Genomic DNA, 21,573 nt, shown 5'->3' on the forward strand with positions numbered 1-21,573 from the left:
AGACACCCGCAGGAGAGAGACTGCTGTGTGCTTGCTTTTGCGGAGACATGGCTCCATGGAAACATCCCATCCCTGCAGGAGTAGAGCACTGAACATTGCCAGAGACCCCTCTCCCCCGCCCCACAAATACTTTGAGCTGCTTCCATCAGGCAAACGGTGAAAAGCAAAACCGCTAGAATGAGCAACAGCTTCCTCCAGAAAGCTGTTAGACTTTTAAACTGCTGACTTTACCATCAGTCGGGGATCCTAAGTGAAAAACTCTATCTCATTTTGTGTGCACTACTGCTGTATGTGTAGCTTAATGACAATAAAGCTTGATTTGATTTGATTTGATTTGATATTTTGACACACTTGGTGGCGCAACCTTTACTCGGTTCAAGCAAATGGGGGATTTGCAGGAGCAAATGTTACTGCGGTGCGCGATGCGTGCTAGATAGGTGCAGCCACAAAATGTCGAGAAGTTGCCCAGAACTACTCAGAGAAGCAGTAACTTTAACTGGAGAGGCTCTCAGCAAAACTCCTCCGGCTCCGGCAGACTTCCAGGCTTCAGACCTAAGCAATCGATTGGGCTAGATTCACGTTAGTCCCGCCCACTGACTTTGATGGGTGACTTTGACAGATAAAATTAATTCATGAAGCACTGCAACACCGGTCCATGAAATAATTAAATAAATAATGAAATAATTATATATATGTTTTTACATTAAATGAACTGGTATTTTAATGAATTAATGACACATTTATTTATTTAATGACACATTTATTTATTTAATTCCCATTTTAATTAATTAATGACACTTTTAAGTATTTATTTAAAGATGTATTTATTTATTTCATTCTGTCCCTTTTAGTCCTCCATAGGTTATAACCACAGCAGATATTTCTGGAAAGCTGTTTTATGGTGAGCCAAAGAATTTCAGAGCAGCAATGATGCCACACTGCAAAAACTCAAAATCTTACCAAGATTATTTGTCTTATTTCAAGTCAAAAATGTCTTATTCCTAGTCAAAATATCTCATTACACTTAAAATAAGACATGATCACCTCAGAAGTAACTTGTTTTTAGACAATTTTCACTTGTTTCAAGTGAAAATTTGCTTGAAACAAGTGAAAATTTGCTTGTTTCATTGGCAAAATTTGTTTCTTGTTTCTAGCTAATTTTCACTTATTTCAAGTGAATTTTCACTTTTTCCACTGGCAAATTTTGCCAATGAAACAAGCAAATTTTCACTTGTTTCAAGTGAATTTTCACTTGAAACAAGTGAAAATTGTCTAAAAACAAGTTACTTCTGAGGTGATCATGTCTTATTTTAAGTGTAATGAGATATTTTGACTAGAAATAAGACATTTTTGACTTGAAATAAGACAAATAATCTTGGTAAGATTTTGCGTTTTTGCAGTGCAGACTGTATTGTAGGTTGTACGATAAACTGTTCTTCCTTGTATCAAAAGCTTCTAGCTGAGCGACCCTCGTTCCATATCGATGGCCTGTACCAACCGATGGACACGAAGGTGCAGCCTGGAGAGGCAGGTGCCTCACACCCGCTTGGAGGACGATGCTGACCTCAAGGTTTGGGGAACTTCTATGTGTCATTTTGCCCCACAGTACTGAAGAAACCACACTCACTCACTGATGACCTTTGTAGTGTATGCCATCTGCACCAGAGGCGGATCAGACTCCACTTTGCTCCTGAATACGCCCCCTTCTCGAGGGAATTTGACTGCTCTCTTTGCTAAATCCAAAGCAGTCAGTGCTCAGCCTTGCATGCGCACAGATAATGATCAAGTTAATTAGACCTGAGATTGAATGAACTGCGGCAGCAACTTAATCATTTGTAACTTGATTAGAAATACTATATTCTGCAGCTCCAGAGACTGGAAAACTTCCCCTTTTTCAGAGTGCTTGAAAATTAGGATCTACTTGAAAATTCAGGTCTCGAGTTAATAGGTAACGTATTTGTAATCCAAAACAGTGAAATGATCACAAACTCCTAAACTCAAATATCCATATAGATTCAAACAAAATCCTGTGGTGTGTTTTACTGTTTGACAGAGTTCACAGAGCAGATTAGAAATCTATTAATGGTTTCTTTTATTATCTCCACAGAAAATATATGCAGTTGGGAGGAAATTGGGCCAAGGTAGCTTTGGGGTCGTACGTGAAGTCACCCATATAGAGACAAATGAGAAATGGGCTATTAAGAAGGTTAACAAAGAAAAGGTGAGTTCATTTGTGCTTCCTTGGAGAAACTTACTGATTACTAGAGACACGTTTCAAAGCAAGGTTAAAGTCTGGAGAGAAACAAACATCATTTTGATACCTAAGTAGAAATTCCCTGACTCCCTACCATTGCAGGCAGGGGATGCAAAAGTTGAACTGCTCGAACGAGAAGTAAGCATTCTGAAACAAGTGAAACATGCTCATATAATACATCTCAAGGAAGTCTTCGAAACACCAAAGGTGAGTCGTCCTGTTTTTTAAGCACCAAATCCAAGGAAAGCTTATTAAGACACCAGGTTTAGTGTAATGGATGTTGAACATATCTTAATCCTCTTGTACCACGTGTGCATGAGACTATGCATAAACAACAGCGATAAGCACACACAGATTGGCCGTATGGTGAGATGCATTGTCTCTGTGCTCTGCTGTAGAGGATGTATTTGGTCACTGAGCTGTGTGATGGAGGTGAACTGAGGGAGCTGGTGGAGAGGAACAAGTGCCTCACAGAGGAGCAGACGAGGCATATCATCAGAAGCTTAGCTGAGGCCATCGTGTACCTGCACAAGAAGGGTAATGACATCCCACAGGTTGATTTTCTCACAGCGTTTAAAGGTGACTTCACGTTTTTACCTCAACCAGTTACCATCAACGGTGGCACTAGTGACAGTGGATTATTGTAGAAAGAATCACATTATATGCACTTAACTACACCTACATTACATTTAAAGGTATAAGTAATTTGGGGTTCAGTTAATTGGTATTATTATAGAGCCATCACTGTATTCAAACTGTGATGCACTCGTTGACGGGATAATCAGTGAGATTCCTCGCCATTATAGCTCTCAGTCATCATAAAAGCCCGGCTTATTTTAATAATGAGGTCATAATGAACAACTGGCAGGGAAAAAAAGTTGTACACATTTTAATTGAATCTGAGAGGTTTATTTGGAGATGCTGTTTCCCCTTCCAATGGTGAAATCTGTAGTTAGAGGTAATTTAGGACATTGCTAGGCAATGAGACACCATTACATGTGGCTAATGACTCATTCACAATGAGCTGGGGAGGAATACTGATTAATAGGTGTGCTGGTTTGCCTTGCCTCTGTAGCGACTAATGATACTAGTGAGAATATGATAGCTTTAAATTAGGTGGCTAGAACCCCTAATGCTATATGACAGATTGTGATCAACAAAGTTCATCCGTACAGCTTGATTGGACTGTTGTCGTATCAACAATCCTGAAAACAAGTAACCAGCCATTGACACACATTTTCAGGGAAATATTCCTGCAATAACTTATTAAAAAACAAACAAACAAACAAACAAACAAAAAGAGATTTCTAGTAACTTCAACTTACTGACTAACAGGAAAGGGATTTTATTACATCTTAACTTTATAGTGAATTATAATTATAGAAATAGAATTGGGCCAAAGCTTGCTATCTTCAGTAAAGCTTGTTTTGCTGCAGTGAAACTGTTTATTTATAATGTTAGTGAGTTGGTTCCCATATGCATTGCCAATTCTACTCATACCATTTTTGTGGTCATTCTAACAGATTTTTGGGCATTTTATAGAAATAGTTTACTTTTGTCAGTGGCTTTTCAGTCATGGCCTCATACTAATTTAGTCCATGGTATCCACTTCTATATATGGCATGTATCTCACAATGAAGTTTAAATTTTTAAATTTCATATGGAGTGGACTGTGAAGGGATATAATTTAAAAGATTTTCAGAAAATATCCAAATGCAGAAGTAGGGCCATAATGAGATGTCTATCATTTGGTCATTGGGTCTGAAGACATTTTATTGACAGTGTAGATTTGATGTTCCATCAAATGGCGTGCTTAGTCCATGAGTTATTAAAAGCTTGTGAAAATATAACCAAAATGTGATGCACAAAAAAATCACATAACCTTCCACTGGTATTTCACAAAGAAGAATAGAAGAAATGCATGAGTTCTGAGTGTATTTAAAAATAGCCCATTATTATGTATGTAAAGGCTAATGCTTGAATAAAAAACATTCATTAATACAACTTGCAGCAAAGTGAGAGAGGAGAGGTAGTTATCTTCAAACGTTCTTGAATTTAGAGTTAAGCCACCAGGAGGCAGGGGAAGACCAGAAGTAATGAAAGAAAAACAAATGTCGGAATTATTGGAGGAAATAGGAAAAAACATTTTCGGGTCTTTGTTTTGCTCACAACAATTGGTCCAACTTACCTTGCACACAGCAGCATTGTGTAATTGGCTGCTTCAAGCAGTGCACAGAAAAAGACTGCCCCAGGCAAACTGTGTTTTCCCCCCACCTTCACTCACTCCACTGAGTTTTGTTAACCAGGACCCTCAGTCTGGGTCTAGTATAATCAAGGTAAATAGAGCGCTCTGCTTGTGTGTGGAGTGATTATGTGAACTTGACAAGAAGGATGTTTCTTGAAAATAGTTTTTCTAAGATGGGTCTCTAAATGAGTCACTTGTTGGACATTTGGCAGGCAGATGGCACTGTTGGAAGGCATTAAGACCTTCTGTGAATGAATTTGACAAGATCTTTCTATGCCAGTTGTTCCCTTGATACCTTAGTTACTTGTCTTTGTCATGGCTTTGTCATCACAGGCTATAGTTAACAATCTACACACAGGCCCCAAACAGTTTTATTTCAAAAGATCTTGATTTTCTTTGACCTCCTCCACATTAAGCCTTAGATGGATAAGTGACAGAAACTTCTGTGACTGCGCCAAAAAATTCCTGTATTAGATTCAATGTAGATTCAGTCATTTAAGCTGATTATTCTCATCCCTTTTGATAAACTGTATTAAAGAAACATAATTGTTGTACACAAGAATAATTTATCATTTCAAATATGGTTATTTGGTCAACACATTTTAAAGTGAAGCTGACTGCTAGATAACGGGTGCATATCCCATCAAATCAAACTAGCAACCTCCCTGGTTAGTTACCATGCAAAAGCCTAAAACAAAATGTCATAGAAGTCTAAACATCTGTCTCTCTCGTTGCTTTATTATGCCTACAAAACACTGATGAAACCTATAATAATGTTAGCCAGCTGTGTTAAAAATGCCATAAATAAAGTTACCACTTACTAAGGTACTAACTTACCTTGCTACATGGTAAGAAAGGCTAATTTGATGCTGATGAAACACTGCAATCTGTGTGCAATGATAAGCAGTTGTTATCAATTTAGTGTCATGAAAGAGTTCCAGTGTTTACAAAGTGGATATAATATTGATAATATAGATATTATATAATAATTCTGTGTAACATAGACTTGATAAGTAGTTATAGTACTGACATTTAAAGTGTGCTACACTTAGCCCTGACCTTAAGTGTCTTTTCACACTTGCAACTTAGAATGTGGGATATCCCCACTCAGGCCAGGGCTAACTAAACCCCGCTCCAGAGCAGGATATCCCCTAAAAAATCAGGTCTGTAGTGCAAATCCATGTTAGAATCAAGGTAAGAAGAACAGCAGTTGAATACTTTTTAAAAGCAACAGAATGTTTGTTGTCCAATCAAAACAGTGCCACAAGTGTTGTGAGGACATAAACCCTTGGCTCTGATTTTCAAGTGTGAATCCAAACTAGTATGAATCAAGCCTAAATCTAAATTCTGGGCTAACTGTAGCCCAGGGCTTAATTAGCCAAGGGCTCAGGAACCCAAGTGTGATAAGGGCTAAAAAGGATAAAATATTTCATAAGATTCAACAGGAAATGAACATGAGCCCTTTCATGTGGGAAAACTTGGGGTAGTACAGCAAAATATGTAACTGCTTAAAAAGAAGGTACACCTGGAACATGAAAACGCCCACTTTCTGTCTACATCTACCACATCTACTGTAAGGGTTAACATAACAGCAGGGGAACCAAAACTGAAGAGCATTCTTTACACAGTACTTCTCACAATAATTATGACTACTAAAGTACGTTGTGAGTGTTTTCAGTCTTTACTTTTTCACATGTCTCAAATCCTGTCTCTCTTTTTTGATTGAAAACTGTCTAACTTTGAAGTCGTCATGGCCCACACTCATTTTAAGGGTGTTACCTCAACAATTTTCATAGACCTTCTAATTCAGCATGGCTCATGATGTTTTTCAAATATTTACTCTGGCTGTTTGTGACTGTCTCGGGCACAGGAACATTGGTAATCTTGCGTCTCAGGGAATCAACTCCATTTCCAGAGGAATCTTATGTGCTAGGCCCAATACGTGCTGTTTTGGCTTTCTCTCTATATATGGGGGGAAATGTTACTTCAAACTTCCTGCTGAAATTCGGCACTTTAACGTTTCCTTTCGTCTCCAACAAGAATACCTACCTTGTAGAACATGACATAAGACATTCTCTGGATCATTAGGGCCTACTCCTCAATTTCAACATACATCCAGTTGACAAAACAGTATTTCTTTCTGCCTTCTACAGCCTCCTACTGTGTCTTTTGGTCAAAGAAGACAACGAATAACTGTTTTGCTTTTTTTTTGTTTTATTTTATTTCATGTCTTGATACATGACATTCTTTGTTTTTGTTTTTTGTATGTGGGGAGTTTCTGTTCTTTATGGGTCTTTAAAGGAATTTACAGGATATCCCTTATGTTTATATATATATATATATATATATATATATATATATATATATACACACAACAAAATAGTATGACCAAATTGCAAAATGTTACTTAAAAAAAAAATGAGTGCATGCAAAGTGACCTGTCTCACTAGTGCAGTGGGACAGGGTTATAATGCCATTGGTGGTATCACTCCCTAAAAGTCATAATTAACAAAATGAGAGAGCATTATGAACTACCTCTAAGGTCAAAAAGTCATTTTAGGAGAGGCTGATATGGAGAGTATAAAGTGAGTTTGCCAGCTATTTTCACATTTCATCAATTTGATGGCTTATTTGAAATTTGTGTTGCAGTACAGTTTCTTGCCACATCATTGATAATAGCTATATTATGGCAAGGGAAGTAAAATTTTATGGAAAATAAGTGATTAGATCGCTCAAATGTTTGATATGAACCTTGAAATGAGGTAAAACTAAAATGAGGCTGTGTGCCATTTTGAGGAAAATGTTTTAAGTCAAATTGGCCCTGATGTTACTGTCATTTTTTATTAAACAATGATTACATTGCTATGATATTTAGTCATTACTTATATATCAGTTGCTGTTGGTATTCAGCTCAGTGGTGATATAGCAACTTCAGTTAGAAATCATTAAAACTCAAGACATTATCGAATGTTAATTTTCTAAACGTTTACTTTGTCAGTGTGCATATTACTTTACACATTAAACCCATTTCATTTTGGTTTCTCAATGTTATGATGGAAATTGAAAATGGTGACAGAAGAGAGCATAAGGAATATAAGACTGAGAAATATGAATTAATGCCTATATACATTTAAATAGATATTTTGCTTATATTTGACAACAGATTATTATGTGCTGTTTTGTTCAGAGGAACAAACTGCCCATCAGTTTAATCTTACAGACTAGGAGAGTGCACTCAGTAGAGTGCAGTTCTCCACCAGGGATATCTCCCCTTTTCTGGACTACAGGCTTCTCTATATGCTGACCAAAAGTTAGGGTTAGCGTTAGAGGGTTAGAGACTCAGCAGCCAACTAACACGTTTTAAAATACAAATTAAATTACTGTATGATTCAGGTATAATACAGTACAGAATAGAATATATACCATAAAACTCCTCAAACAACTTGAGTTTAGCTATTTGTTTTTCTCTCTGTATGTGTTTTACATTATTAATTATACCAGTGGTCAGGAACCTATGGTTCACATGCCTTTTCAGGCCAAAAGTCATATGGCTTTCAACAGAAACCATGGTTCAAAAAAAAAAAAAAAAAAGCAAAATTACTACTAAAGACTTCTCTCTCTCTCTCTCTCTCTCTCTCTCTCTCTCTCTCTCTCTTTCTATCACTCATGTCTCTCTCTATCTCACACACACTCACACACACAAATAGTCTGCTTACATATGTAACAGCGACGGCTATTTTACCTGTTATTTTTCACAGTTATGAAACATCAGGATATATAACCTATTTTAACCGCTGCTCTGATCCTTTTTACAATGCCTACCTCCTGTGTGTCCGTCTCGTGTTCCGATGATTTTCTTGTCAGCAGGGTGTTACATAAACTCGGCCAAAAAATGCAATGCATGTCCTGGGTGGGCTTCACCCACAATTGGAGTGAACATGGCCACAATAGATTAAAAAATGAGCAAGCTAGACAGTGAATGGAGTGAGGGACTAGTATATAGCAACCCTGTAGTTGAGAGAGATTGATGCCTGGGTAGATTGTTAAGGGGACTTTGTGTTATTTATTGTTAAATAGCGTTGTGGTACTTGGAAAACCAGGAACTTACATTTGGGTTTGTGAAAACGGCCTCTATTTAAAATGATTGATTGTGTGGGCGCAGTCTTTAACCCATTATGTCTCAGTAAAGGTATCTTTCCCCTCATCTTTCAGACATAGTGCATCGGGACTTGAAATTGGAGAACATTTTGGTGAAAAGTTCTCTACATGGGGTCGATGATGATATGATCAATATCAAGGTGAGATGTGACAGAAACTGGGAAACTTTCCATTGCTGCTTCTCATTCTCTGCAGGGCTCTAGCACCAGCCTCTGATGGGCATTTTTCCCCCTTCCACCATCTCCCCTATATTTAGTTAAAGGCTTTAAATACTACCTCATTATGACAGACCCCCGTCTGGTCTGCCTTTATAGTGCTTCTTTACAAAGAGAGAATCAACCGTATCTTTAAACAAATTACCACCTGAGCACAGCATGTTGTGTGCATTGACAGTGAGCCAGCCAAAGCAAATTCCTGGTGTGCAAGCTAAAACAAGACTGGGCCACAGCATAAATCTCCCTCTCTTGCTCCCTCTTTTTCTCATGTACACAAACACACACATGCGCGCACACACTGTGTTGGAAAACGTGTTGTCCTGGCACAGTATTAAAGGCTTTTATCTCACAGGAGTTGGTCATCTCTTCTGGATATTTTTGGCTTTTATATTAACGTGGTATCCCTTTGCAATTCTGTGGACCCGTACAGCCTCAACAGCTCATAATTTGTTATTCATCTAAATGGTCGAAGGCCAGTGTTTGTTCTCAAGCTCTGCAAATAAGCATTGTTTTTCTGACAAAAGCACTGTAAACAAAGGATTTAACATTAGTTCTGTTGTTACATCTGAATCATCTTTATGCATATCGCCTTTCTCTGAGTGCTGTTTTCCATCCAGGTGACAGACTTTGGATTGTCAGTGAAGAACGGTGGTGTTGGGATTGAGAACATGATGACGGCCACCTGTGGGACGCCTCTCTCTATGGGTATGACCCCTGTGCCTTCTGCAGAACCAGTCAGGTCGAGGCTACTTTATTATCTCCCATGAGAGAAAATTGTTTGCAGATAAAAGGAAATTACTGCAAAACAAACAGACATGACCCACATCCACATTTACAACTGGATTGACTTAATCAATCCTGTGTCTCTCAGAAGTGTACTTTTTCACAGTGGGTATCACAATTACAAGCATTGCTAGTCACAGTGTACATTAATGATATTAATTAAGGTTCCCTTTCTGTTTAATTGTACCAGAGACTTTCCGGTGAGCCAGCATGAACAATAGCAGGGTCCTGGCTTTGGTTAGACCTAAATGGAACAGAACCTTAATTAATGTTATTAGTAATACTTGTGTTTACCCTGCTATTTCATGTCAAAATGGCTAGGGTGGAATGTGTCTATTAAGATCTTTTCAGGATCAGTTAATTTTTATTGCTGCCTAAGTGGAATGTATTTTTACCTTGCGTTGGTTTTTATGGAATTATTAATAGGGTTTATTTTCAACATGCTGCCACCTAAGCCTCTATATGTGTAAATGTAAGCCAAGGAGAAGTCTACATGTGTATCTGTGTTTGCTTGCATGTGTTTGCGTCAGCCCCTGAGGTGATAAAAGGTCATGCGTACAGTCAACAGTGTGATGTGTGGAGCATCGGAGTGATCATGTATATGCTGTAAGTAACCCTACATACTAACATACACAGACATACAGAAACACACACGTACATACATTGAATGGCTAAACATGTCTGGGCTGTGTGTCCCTGTAGGCTATGTGGAGAGGCTCCATTCATGTCCAATTCAAAGGAAAAACTGTTTGAGAAGATTAAGAAAGGAGAACTCAAATTTACTGGGCCCATCTGGGACACAATCAGTGATGCAGGTGACATTTCAACTCTGTTCTCATTCTTAAAACAGTAGCCCTGCATCAAAGAAGAGATAGAAGGCTTATAACACAGAGTGAAGGAATATGCAGTGCAGGACTGTCTGTAGATGTGGTTTTGTTGTTGACTTCAGTTGCTGCTAATAGACCCACTGATTGGCTTGAGTCTGTCTCAACAGCAAAACAAGTATTGCGTTGCCTTCTGAAGGTAGACCCTGCCCACCGTATCACAGCTAATGAGCTGCTAAATAACGCTTGGATCACAGTAAGCCACTGATTCCTCCAGCTGCATTCATCAGCTTTACTAAATGAGACACAGGAGAAGCTCACTTGGGGTTGGCGCTTTGTCCTGCAGGGTGACACCAACAACACTGCCACACCGACCAATGTGCTGGAGATGATGCGCCACTTCCGGGAAGACCCAGATGTGACCAACAGCCTGGAGCAGGACGAGAGTGAGGCGATCGCACAGACTCTGGAGGAGCTCTCCCTCACTTCCTCCGAGGACATTGTGGTGGCAGAACAGAGGGCGGCCTCAGCTCCCAGTGACTGCAGGAGCCACGCAGAGCTCAACCACGAGGGAGACTCAGACAGCAGCAGCAAAACCCTAACCCCTACCAAACAGGTACAGACCTGTTTAGTCCTGTTGCTGTTGTCCTGCCTTTATGCTTTTCCTTTTGGGGCTCATATTACCCCTGCTGTAGTACACACTGTGAAAAAATGTCCAATGGGAAGTTACACTGTTTCAAATTTTATTCATCACAATAACCATTTTCAATTAGTCAGCATTAAACAGTCAAGTTTCCTTAACACCATGCATGTGCAGCACACAGTCTGTGTTTGCTTGCCGTGACAGCAGCTAGTGTAGATAATTTGTGATTTTCAAAACAAAACATGGTGAATTAATTTCAGTGTATTATTATCATTTAATATTTTCTGCACCTTTTATCAGTATCACATTAATACCGAAAACCATGATCAATTTGGTCCCGATAATCGTGATCTCTTAATTGCTGCCCAACATTTCAAAGCTCTGAAGTCTCCATCAATGTACCAATTCAAGTTTAGGATATCATCCATCCTTTACACCTGCTTACGTGTCACTTAGCTGCTTGTGGTGATGATATTGTCTGACCGTCATGGAATCTCACTTGAGTCTTAGATGACTTAAAGTTCAATATCACCCTAAGCTTCAGCCCTTATCCATTATTTAGGGTCACTGAAGCCAGGTATAGGTCTCTCATGTTTCCCTTTATGGTTATCTCTGTGATGCTGGAGTAAAGAAAGAAGAAGCTGGTGGACGCCTCCAGCAGGATGGCAGCAAAAGCCAGTCACCCCCCCAACCCTCCACCTCACAGGTCAGTCATTTAATCATTTATCGAACCGCTTACAGCTCAGCCTTTTGTTTAATTTGACAGACAGTAATTTTATAGGTAAATGTCCATAAAATAACTGCCATTTTTATATGTTTTAGGCTTATGTTTTGATACCATCTTTTTTTTCATTGTAAACCCCTCCGTACTGCCATGCTTGTTCCCTTTGATATTCACTCACCACTAGATGGTGCCAGATTTACCTGCTAGAGGAGATGATGCTGATGGTATAGCTATGAACTGTTGTTTTGAGAGGAATTGGGTAGTTAATGTTCTTATGTAAGATGAATGTGAGATTTTATCCCTGCAGTCCCATGCAGGTGTTGAACCCTCCAGGCGGCCAAGTGCAAAGCAGTGCAGCACGAAAGACAAGAGGGATGCCAGGTCTTCTGCCTCGTCAGGGGTGTTTGCCCTTAAACCAACCTCTGGCCCAAGGAAGGCAGAAGCCCAGAGACCCTCCAACGCCGGGAGGAGCCAGAAACCATCTGCCTGCCCAGGACTAAGAAGAGGTAGGCCCCTGCAGCAGAGAGCGCAGGCTCAGCGAGGCCGTATGCCAAAGGAAAGGGCCCCGATCTGAGGAGTTCGCCCAGGTGGGGCAACGCTGCTGGACACATGATTACTGCTACAGCCAACTGTTCAACAACTTCTCTGAAAACAGCTAAGATTTTTTTTATTATAATGGCCAGTACTGAGAGAGGTAGGAATTATGAGATGAATTTGCCTGTTATAGCAGGTTGCATCTGCTTGAATGTGTTTTTTTTTTTTACAAAGCAGTATGCTGTAGAGTCATTCAAGTAAAAGATTGACTCAGGAGATATGATAATTCTGCATCTCATTTTGTAATAAAACTGTTGTTCAGTGCTTACCTCGCCTCTACCTAGCAGCACATCTAGTGTCATTATTCTTACCACTATTTATGAACACCATGAATGTATGCCGTTTAACAAATAAATTGATTGAGTCATTTAAAAAAATATTGTAATTAAAACTCATTTGAAGACATTGTAATTAAAACTCTTATGATAAAAAGGGAATGTTATTTATTACACTGGGCAGAATTAATTATTTGCTAGTGGCATACAGGGATTTAATAATATTGTCAATTTACTGTGAGAGAATATTTTCCGCATCCTAACAGACATTTGCAAAAAGAGAGTTTACAAATAAATTTTAACAGAATTTGCTTTTGTCAAAAAATAATAGCTTATTGCTACTTGAAGATGTTTTCAAATCAGTAGTTTTTGGTGGTATTTCAAGTATGTATGTAGCTTAAAGTCCTATTTTGTTGTTTCAAGACTAAGACCTTTAAAACTATGTGCCAAATATCAAACAAAGAACTGATGTACAAAACCTTCTACTCATTTTGTGTCCAATAAACAGACCAAATATATGTATACATTTTGTTTTGTAATTATGTGTGCTGATTGAGAACACTCAAACTGCAGTTTACAATGTAATATTTCACCACTGCATTGAGAAATAGGGATTTACTGTATAATAGCTTATTCTTTTTTCTGTTCTGACCTCTCAATTCCAAAACGCTCTATATGCACTGACTGCACCCACTCGGTGTCAAAACAGAAAAACTGTCACACAGGCTGGTTACGCTCCATCTGAATGCAGGGGATTGGGACTGGGGGCAGCCACGGGTCTAATCTCGTTTGGGAGGCCATTGAAAGCAGTAGGAGCTACTTTGAGGGCACTGCCATTCAAGCACAGGTTTTTCTGCTGTAGAGAGAATAATCCCCAGCATAGATACAACATTAAAGTAGTCAAGCATAACACACAGAAGCTGAATTTCAAATCCACCCATTTGCATCTCGAAGTGAATGTGTGTGCCAACAATGAGGCCTGGTGTTCATGCACAGGCTGTGTGTGTTTGTGTGCATATGTGTAAATATGTGTCTGGTGGTTGGTCTTTGAAGCTAAGGAAATATTGCGCATCTCCTTTCAGGGGAACAAGTCATGGCATTGTGAGCGTCTAAATGTTATCCTTTATCAAATACTCCACCCAGGTAGACCTGCTGTACTCGTACGGTACACAAAATATTCGTTCACCGTCTTTGGTTAGATTCAGTTTGGATGAGACAAACAGCTGGTGTTGAGAAAAAGGAAACGTCACCAAAAAAATCTTTAAATTGAATGAAATTACAGTTTATTGTTGATTCAGGCTGTACACAAGTTTGACAGAAAGATGCTATACTGTATCATTATCAGCATATGACATGACTTGTATTTTCTCGATTCAGTCTGTACACAAGTTTACAAAAAGATGCTTTACTGTGTCATTATCAACATATGCCATGACTTGTATTTTCTCAGACTGGTTTAAACAGCAGATGGAGCTGTAGTGGGTTGCCGAGTTCATTTTCCAGGACTTGAACTGACAGGAGAATGCCATCCCCAAAGCCTCCTATCTAGGTGTCTGTAAGTTGTTGATATCGATTGAGCCATTGCTCATTGAAAATTGCCATATTCATGTAATAGGTCGCCGACTATTATACTGTATGTGCAAGTCTTGATTCATTCAAAGAGAATCACTGGTTAAGAAATGCTGCATTTCAGCTGCAGTTGTATTCAGAGAATACAAATGCACTTTGGTTGGTAGAAAGCTACAGAAACGAAGAGGGGGAAAAATAGAAAACAATGATTCCTTCAGTTTGTAAAACCTCTTCTCCCTTTAGACCAGTGTGCTGGATTTGCATAAAGTCTGTTTAGACAACCTCCTGTATAGCTAATGTGTTGTCAGAAGAGGAGATGGGATTTCAACATATGGTCCTCATTTTCTTGTGCCAGACTTTTAATTAATTATAGGAAAAGAGGGGGAAAAAATCTCCAAATTGAATTGTGCAAGTAGAATGTGACCTACAGCAAATTATAGGAGTGCCTTGTACATGCCGCAGGGTGGAGGACTGGAAAACATGAAGAAAAAATGAAGGATCTGATGTCTTCATATGTAGTGACAGTAGACTTGTGAGGCTGACGAACTATTGTTGCTAAAGCCAACAAAATCCTCTAGTGTTACTGCTATTACTTCGGCCAAAACTACAGAGAGGGGAGGCAAGACAGGAGGGAGGACAGAACGAGCAAGGCTGTATGGTGGCTAGGTTGGGGGCGTGAGTTTGGGACAAAGCATGGAGGCAAAGGAAATTAGAAAATTCGTTGGGATGGAACCAGGGATGCGGCCTCTTCCGCCTCCCCCTCTCCTCTTTTCAGTGGCGCTCCTGACAGATGGAAGTGAGGGTGGGTGGGTTTGACGGGCTGGGGGTGGTGGTGGTGGGGGATTAAACCTCTGCTGCAGCCGTTTTTTGGCGCCTGGAGAGAGCGTCACTGCTGCAAGGTGGGGCGCAGAGATGGCACTTGTGGCGAGAATCACCGGGTGTGTGAAGTGGGTGCACGTCGGCTAATGTCAAAAGAGGCAAGGATGCATCCCCTCCCTCGGCCCCCCCTCTGCTCCATCCACCTTTATCCACAGAGGAGCGTGGAGGGGGCTGCTGGGAGAGGAGGAGGAGGAGGGGAGGGGTGCATCTCAATAACCTTAATAGAGCTGCCTTTAATTAATCAGCTCATCTGCAGACGCCCGATACCTGCAGCTGAGCCCCCCTCCCTCCCAATCCTCTCCCCAAACACAACATCCTCACACTGCTGCTGTGACATTGTGGTAATGAGGTAACACAGCTACAATGTCATGGAAACGTTGTGGAGACGTTATCTGTGGGAGCTCATCACACATGCTGATGTTCCTGATCCCCTTCAATGTTTACGTTACCTTGTGTGCGTGGATGCATGCGTGTGTGTTTGTGTGTACGAGTTCATGTATGCTCCCCTCCGCAACCAAAAGACAGACACACGGGGTAAATGGGGGAGGAAAGCACAATGCTTCTTTCTCCACAGAAGAAGAAAGGCGGAAAAACCCCGCCTCAAGTAAACATTCGAAACAGATGGCAATTTCAAAGCAGGCCTCATCAATCTTTGTTGACACTACCTCTTTTTAAAACTACACTTATTTGGGATATTTGCAATTATAATACATACTGTAAGCTCATTTGAATATCAAATTAATTACTGAACACACTAGAGTAAATACCTTTTTTATAAGTCCTTGTTAAAAGTGAAAAGTTCTTGACTACGGTTGGATGGCGTGTTAATTTACAGTGATATCTAATCCCAAGTTACTTCACATAAAAGGCATTACTATACATATTTTAATGGGGAGGTGGTTGTTTTCCAAGCAATTTTCTGCTAGAGTACATTTTTAATTTATTCATATTTAATTTATTGGTCTCTGCATACCCACTCAGTAAAACTAATCAACACCACGTATGGGCCTCTTAAAGTCACATCTCTCCTTGGCTGGCAGACAGGCAGCCTCTGCTTGAGGATAAGCTCTCCTCACTTCTGCACAGAGCTGGGGTAAAATGCCCTGCATTCAGTCAAGCAGGAGGATACCACCTCCAAGGAGACTGTGTTCAATTCTCACAAACAACCTTTTAATCATGGGGAAAAAGGCAAGAAAATGAAAAATGTGCCCAGCCTTGAATGATCCACAACATTTCAATTTCTGTGGATAGTGACCATCGTCGCCGCTGTCAGAATATCATCCGCTAGGGACAATGTCTTTCCCCCCTCTCTGTTACTCCCTGCCCTCAAACTCCTCTGCCCTTGAATTGGTTTTTATGGAGCTTTGGCAGTCATTTAGCACAGTATGACTGGAGTTCTTATCACCTGACTCAACTATACACTCCAAATACCTATCGACCCATTGACACACCTTGAGGAGGGATCTACACAACCTTACACATGGAAATGATTTCAATTAATTACCATTCCCCTTTGACAAGGCAGTGGGGAGGGGGAAACAAAAGAGCCCAGACAACAGGAGCATTTCTCTGGCGTAATGTGCACCATGTGTAATGAGCAGCGGAAAGGTCATTTGACACATTTCTGCCAGTATGAATTCATTTATTTCAAGCACTTAATTCTGTAGTCACCTCAGCGGTGCATGGCTTGGCAGTGCACTCAGAGGGTGCATTACCACAAGTGGAGGTTTAGTTTCCTCCCAATAGCTGCAGCTGACCATAGGTCTATGGGAATGTCTGAAGAGCGGGGAGATAGTGAAATGGAGTGTGGGAGATCCAATCGCCTCCTCTATCATAGGAAAATCGCCTCCATCACCTTCAGCGTAATTGGAGCATTCATTACAGTTCAGTAAAAATGCAGGTTGCCATTAGATGGGCGATTTAAAAGTAGGGCCTCTGCAGAGTGAGAGACTTGAGGGGGGGGTCACGATACGGGGTCACAGTCAAGTAAATAATGGGAATTGGTCCCGTGAGGCTTGGAAAACCACAAAGCCAGTGGTCACGCACCAACATACAACTTGGCGCAGAGACGGGCAAGAAATTCAATCATCGGACAGAAAATAAAATGCCCTGTGCCCCCTAAACACTACAACAATTACAATCAGAGAGCAGAAAATCAATTTACAGTCTAATATTTACTCTAACCTATTAGATGCACAAAGCATTGCACAGTGTATGTGTTAACAGCTGCAAAACTATTTTAATGTTTATCATGAAGTTTACATTAAATAAAGCAGGCCAATGAGATGATTGTTTGCATTAAGGTTTTCTCATGCACAGAGATACTGTGTTTTGTATCTTAGGCAATGGAAATATATTACCAAATTCAACAATTAATCCTTAAACTCATAATTGATGGCTTCTGGCAGACACCATATGTATTTAAAAGTGGTCCTATATGGAAAAGCTGTTCAGAGGATGTTGCATTCAGCTGCCACTAGAGGCCTCAGCCTGGCTGCCACAGATATTCACTCTGCTTCTGGATGCGTTGTTTTGCTGCTGCTTGGTTTATATTTCTGTTAATGTTTTCAAACTTTTGTAGAGGCAAACTTATCACTGCAAACCACGCCGAAACCAAACCAAAAACATTTGGGTGATCAAAGGAGGCATATTTAATATGTTTAGGTTTGGAAATGGAGTTGTTATTTATGTTCCGAGGATTGTTTTCATAAAACTTTGTTGTAAACAACGGAGGCAGAACAATAGCGCATAAGAGTACAGTACAGGAGTGCTTCGCTAATTGTAAACACGCCTGAAGTCACTACAGATAACATGATTTTGGATTCTCTTTGAGAGGTTTAAACACCCTTACAACAAATTTACACATTTATTTCTATGCAAAGCTCCCACTAATGACTATGGTTTTGGAAAAGAAAACACATCTACATTAAATATGAATAAATACACCATGATGAAACGATTAGGCAATAGTCTTATACAGTACATAGCTGGTTCATACACTCGGATGGGTCTGTAACACTTAAATAAAAAAACAAAACAACGCTGCAGTGTTAGTACATGAATACTGTCTACAAATTAGCATCCTCGCTCCTCAGTGGAGCTGAATGCAATTATGTGGCTGTGTGCTGAGGAAGCCCAGGCCGGTCCTCTCTTGTCAAAGTGGAGTCGCACGATTTATGGAATAACGTAACAATCAATCAAAGGTTTGTACCTACACTCTGCTGGAAGTAATGCCTATTTGTTTCATCATGGGATAATACAGGGCCCGGGAGTCAGGAGCTCTCACACAGCATATGGGGTGCGCTCTACCCCGGCCCTCTCACCACTCAGGAGGCAGATTGGACTTCTCACTCTCAGCTACTCTGCATTATTGTCCATTATCACACTGTGGTCCATGTGTAAGGTGACACTGGTGCTCTGATGGAGAGGCGACAGGGAGACCTAGACTGCAATAACATATTATTAGCTTTTTTCACAGCTCCACTGGGCTGGATTTACACTGGATATCCAGAGACCTCGGAGGGCAGCCCACTGTCACAACAGCAGTGTCCAGCAGCACAGCAATTGCCAGAAACACACAGGTGTGTGGACGGAATAGCCATGCACCCACACAGGGCAGCAAATAAACCACACACACACACACACACACACACACACACACACACACACGCAGTGAGTGCATCAGCATGTCTATAATCAGTGACAGGCCTTTTCCAATTAGCTCCAGTGTGCTGTCATTCTTCGTGGTGGTATTCATGTTCTCCTTTTGTTTTGTAAATTGTAAACACATCTCCTGCCATCAACGTGCTGTTTCTGAGTCACTCCTCAAGCAAACTCATGAACAGATGACCAGAGATACATAGATAGATAGATAGAAAGAGAGAGAGATAGATAGAGTGGCGTCCACTGCGAACAACACTGTACACTATCAAAATGCATCCCCATTCCATATGAGAGACAATGCGGTGCACATCTGCAGCGCCTGTTTAGTGTGTGATGCTCCTGTCCTTGGTAATGTTAACAGTCTCCCCTGTGACTGATGCCTCTTGTCCCAGCCCTGTTTATAAAACAGTCAGAACTTCGTTAAGGGACAATAACATCAGCCAAGCTCAATTATGGTGACATTTTGCTGACATGCAGATTGCCTCTCCTCAATCTTTTTATGTAAAACACTGATGTGCCAGTCACATATGGATGGATGAACTTTGGGAGAATCAATGGTATTGATGAATCATAGATCATACAAGTCAACAAGACTGACACCAGCAGAATGAATTCATTGCAGAGGGAAAGCCAATATTAAACTGTAATCATAATCAGACAAAGTGAGTTATGTATAATCAATAGCACAATTATGATAATAGAACTTGTCCTTGCAATACAGACAATAGGCGCATTCACACAGGCTGCATTGTGTTTAGTGTGTGTGTGTGTGTGTGCGTGCGTGCGTGCGTGCGTGCGCGTGCATGTGCAATTTAGTTTTGTATATTTTCAGCCACTTACCATACAATGTGACACAACACGTAGCAGCACACACTGATTCTGGCTGCCTATTTAATGATAAGACTGATTGGTTGATCACCATGAAAGGGCAGTCAATATCTCAAGAAATCCCACTGATTATTCTCGTAATTCTTCGACCAGAATGAATGTAGCCTTCACCAGGTTAAAGGGCAGTTTTGAGCTGCGAGGAAGACACTTTAGATTCCCGTGGTTGCATATCATGGAATGTCACGCGAGATGTAAAAGGCCCCCTCACACCATTGTAAACACCCGTAAAACCTCTATGTCTGAGAGAGAAAAAAAAAAAACAGTTTTCCATGATAATATTGAAACTATAGCTGTTTGTCATTTTGGAGTGAAACATATTGGAAGGAGACTGTCAGGAGGGGAGGACAATATAGCTATGAAATCCAGTGAGACGATGGCATGTCCTTTGGTGCAACCTGAAATATTGGATGGATTGCTGGGGGTTTCAGAGGAGTGACGTTAGGCTCCCTGCTTCAGCTGATGGTGGTGGGCTAATGGCAGAAATGGCAAAAGTACCAAAAATAATTAGAGAATTAGAGACGTTTTCAAGCAGAATTGTTATTATGTTTATGGAAAATAAAAAATAAAAATGTCTTTTCCCTTGAATCCTTGAAATGAGTGCAAGTATGCCTAATATCTATCTATCAATCTATCATTGGACACTGACAAACGGGTGCATAATTCAAAGTGATATAAATCTATTTTTTATTGTCATCAAAACACACTCCTTCACTCTCTCTCTCTCTCTTTCTTGCGTGCGACTGTCACAATGAAAAGCATTACACATGACTCACATGATGTGAGTGCTCTTTTTCTAATAAATTCCCCTGAGAGACAGTCTTTGTCATCTTCATTAAAACCCATTCTCCATCAAAAGGATGTGTAAGCGACCTGAGTCAGACGCTGTAATTTCTGACCAATGAAAACACTCGCAAACTCTTCATTTAGGCCTCCCTGTGTGTAGACTGGGCAGTGCCAAAGGGTTAATACAATAACTTCACAATAACTATTTTTCTTTTTTTTTTTTTTTTTTTTTTTTTTTTTACACTTGCCTATGATTGTTTAGAGGCCATTAATTTTCCATTTCTCTTTGAATGCTCATGGACGGCCCAGTAACTCAAACTTCAGCTCAGATTCCTCGGTCAAATGTGGGCACAAATGAGGAGCTGCACCTTGGCTTTGTCCACTGGACATCTCCTTGCCCTTCACTCTGTTGTCTTTCATTCAATGGCTTTGTTGATTACACATAATGAGGCAACTTAGACCCAAGGCCAGCCCTTTCCTCCGGTGAGGTGGCGCAGAGAAAAAAAAAAGTCCATGCATGCAGCCATCATAGGGGGTCAGCACAAATCAGATGGTAGGGCTTTCTTGTGTCTGGCAGCCGACACTTTCAAATGTTAATGGATGGGGGCGAACAAAGTTGAAGTGGGTCTGAAAATGCTAATTGTCCCTAATTCATGTAAATAGGTTTTTTAATGGAGGAATTAAGCATTTTAAATATGCAATTGGAGGCAATCAGTCCTTTCATTTGGTGGGGTGGCACAGGTGTAGTAGATTGAAATTCATCTTTCACACAGGGTGGCTCATTTGTCATTTGGCTGTGTTCAGCCATGGATGACGGGGACTGGGAGTGGGCTCCTTCTGCACTGACATGTACAGATATTGGGGAAAGAATAACCTCTAATTGTGTTCATGTTGTTGACCATATCAAGGCGGAGGGAAAAGCGATCAATGGAGAGTCTAATCAACACCGGTAAACACTGTCAGTGCACAGCTAGAATCTGGACTCTTACTTGGGGAAAAAAGGCAATTTGTGCAATAAGGGATTCCTTTAAGCCACAGCTCCACCACTTTACTGTTTATTAAACTTAGATAACTGT

At 40.4% G+C, this 21,573-nt stretch overlaps 1 protein-coding gene across 1 annotated transcript; it reads left to right on the forward strand.

The window, feature by feature from the left end:
• Positions 1-1,471: 1,471 nt before the first annotated feature.
• Positions 1,472-12,346, forward strand: stk33 (serine/threonine kinase 33). The gene is made up of 12 exons (XM_030081940.1): positions 1,472-1,570; positions 2,108-2,221; positions 2,357-2,461; positions 2,653-2,791; positions 8,712-8,797; positions 9,490-9,577; positions 10,186-10,261; positions 10,358-10,470; positions 10,650-10,735; positions 10,826-11,095; positions 11,754-11,828; positions 12,164-12,346. The coding sequence occupies exons 1-12, from the start codon at positions 1,484-1,486 to the stop codon at positions 12,344-12,346; spliced, it is 1,422 nt and encodes a 473-aa protein (XP_029937800.1). The 5' UTR covers positions 1,472-1,483.
• The last annotated feature ends 9,227 nt before the right edge of the window (positions 12,347-21,573 follow it).

The sequence above is a fragment of the Myripristis murdjan genome, chromosome 3, assembly GCF_902150065.1.
Source record: "Myripristis murdjan chromosome 3, fMyrMur1.1, whole genome shotgun sequence".
NCBI lineage: Eukaryota > Metazoa > Chordata > Actinopteri > Holocentriformes > Holocentridae > Myripristis > Myripristis murdjan.

What these genes read in the sequence shown, in the direction of transcription:
- stk33 (XM_030081940.1), top strand. Translation starts at nt 1,484, where the DNA reads ATGGCCTGTACCAACCGATGGACACGAAGGTGCAGCCTGGAGAGGCAG. An exon ending in AAGTCTTCGAAACACCAAAG is followed by an intron (nt 2,462 to 2,652) that starts GTGAGTCGTCCT and finishes GCTCTGCTGTAG; the next exon opens with AGGATGTATTTGGTCACTGA. An exon ending in TAAATAACGCTTGGATCACA is followed by an intron (nt 10,736 to 10,825) that starts GTAAGCCACTGA and finishes TTTGTCCTGCAG; the next exon opens with GGTGACACCAACAACACTGC.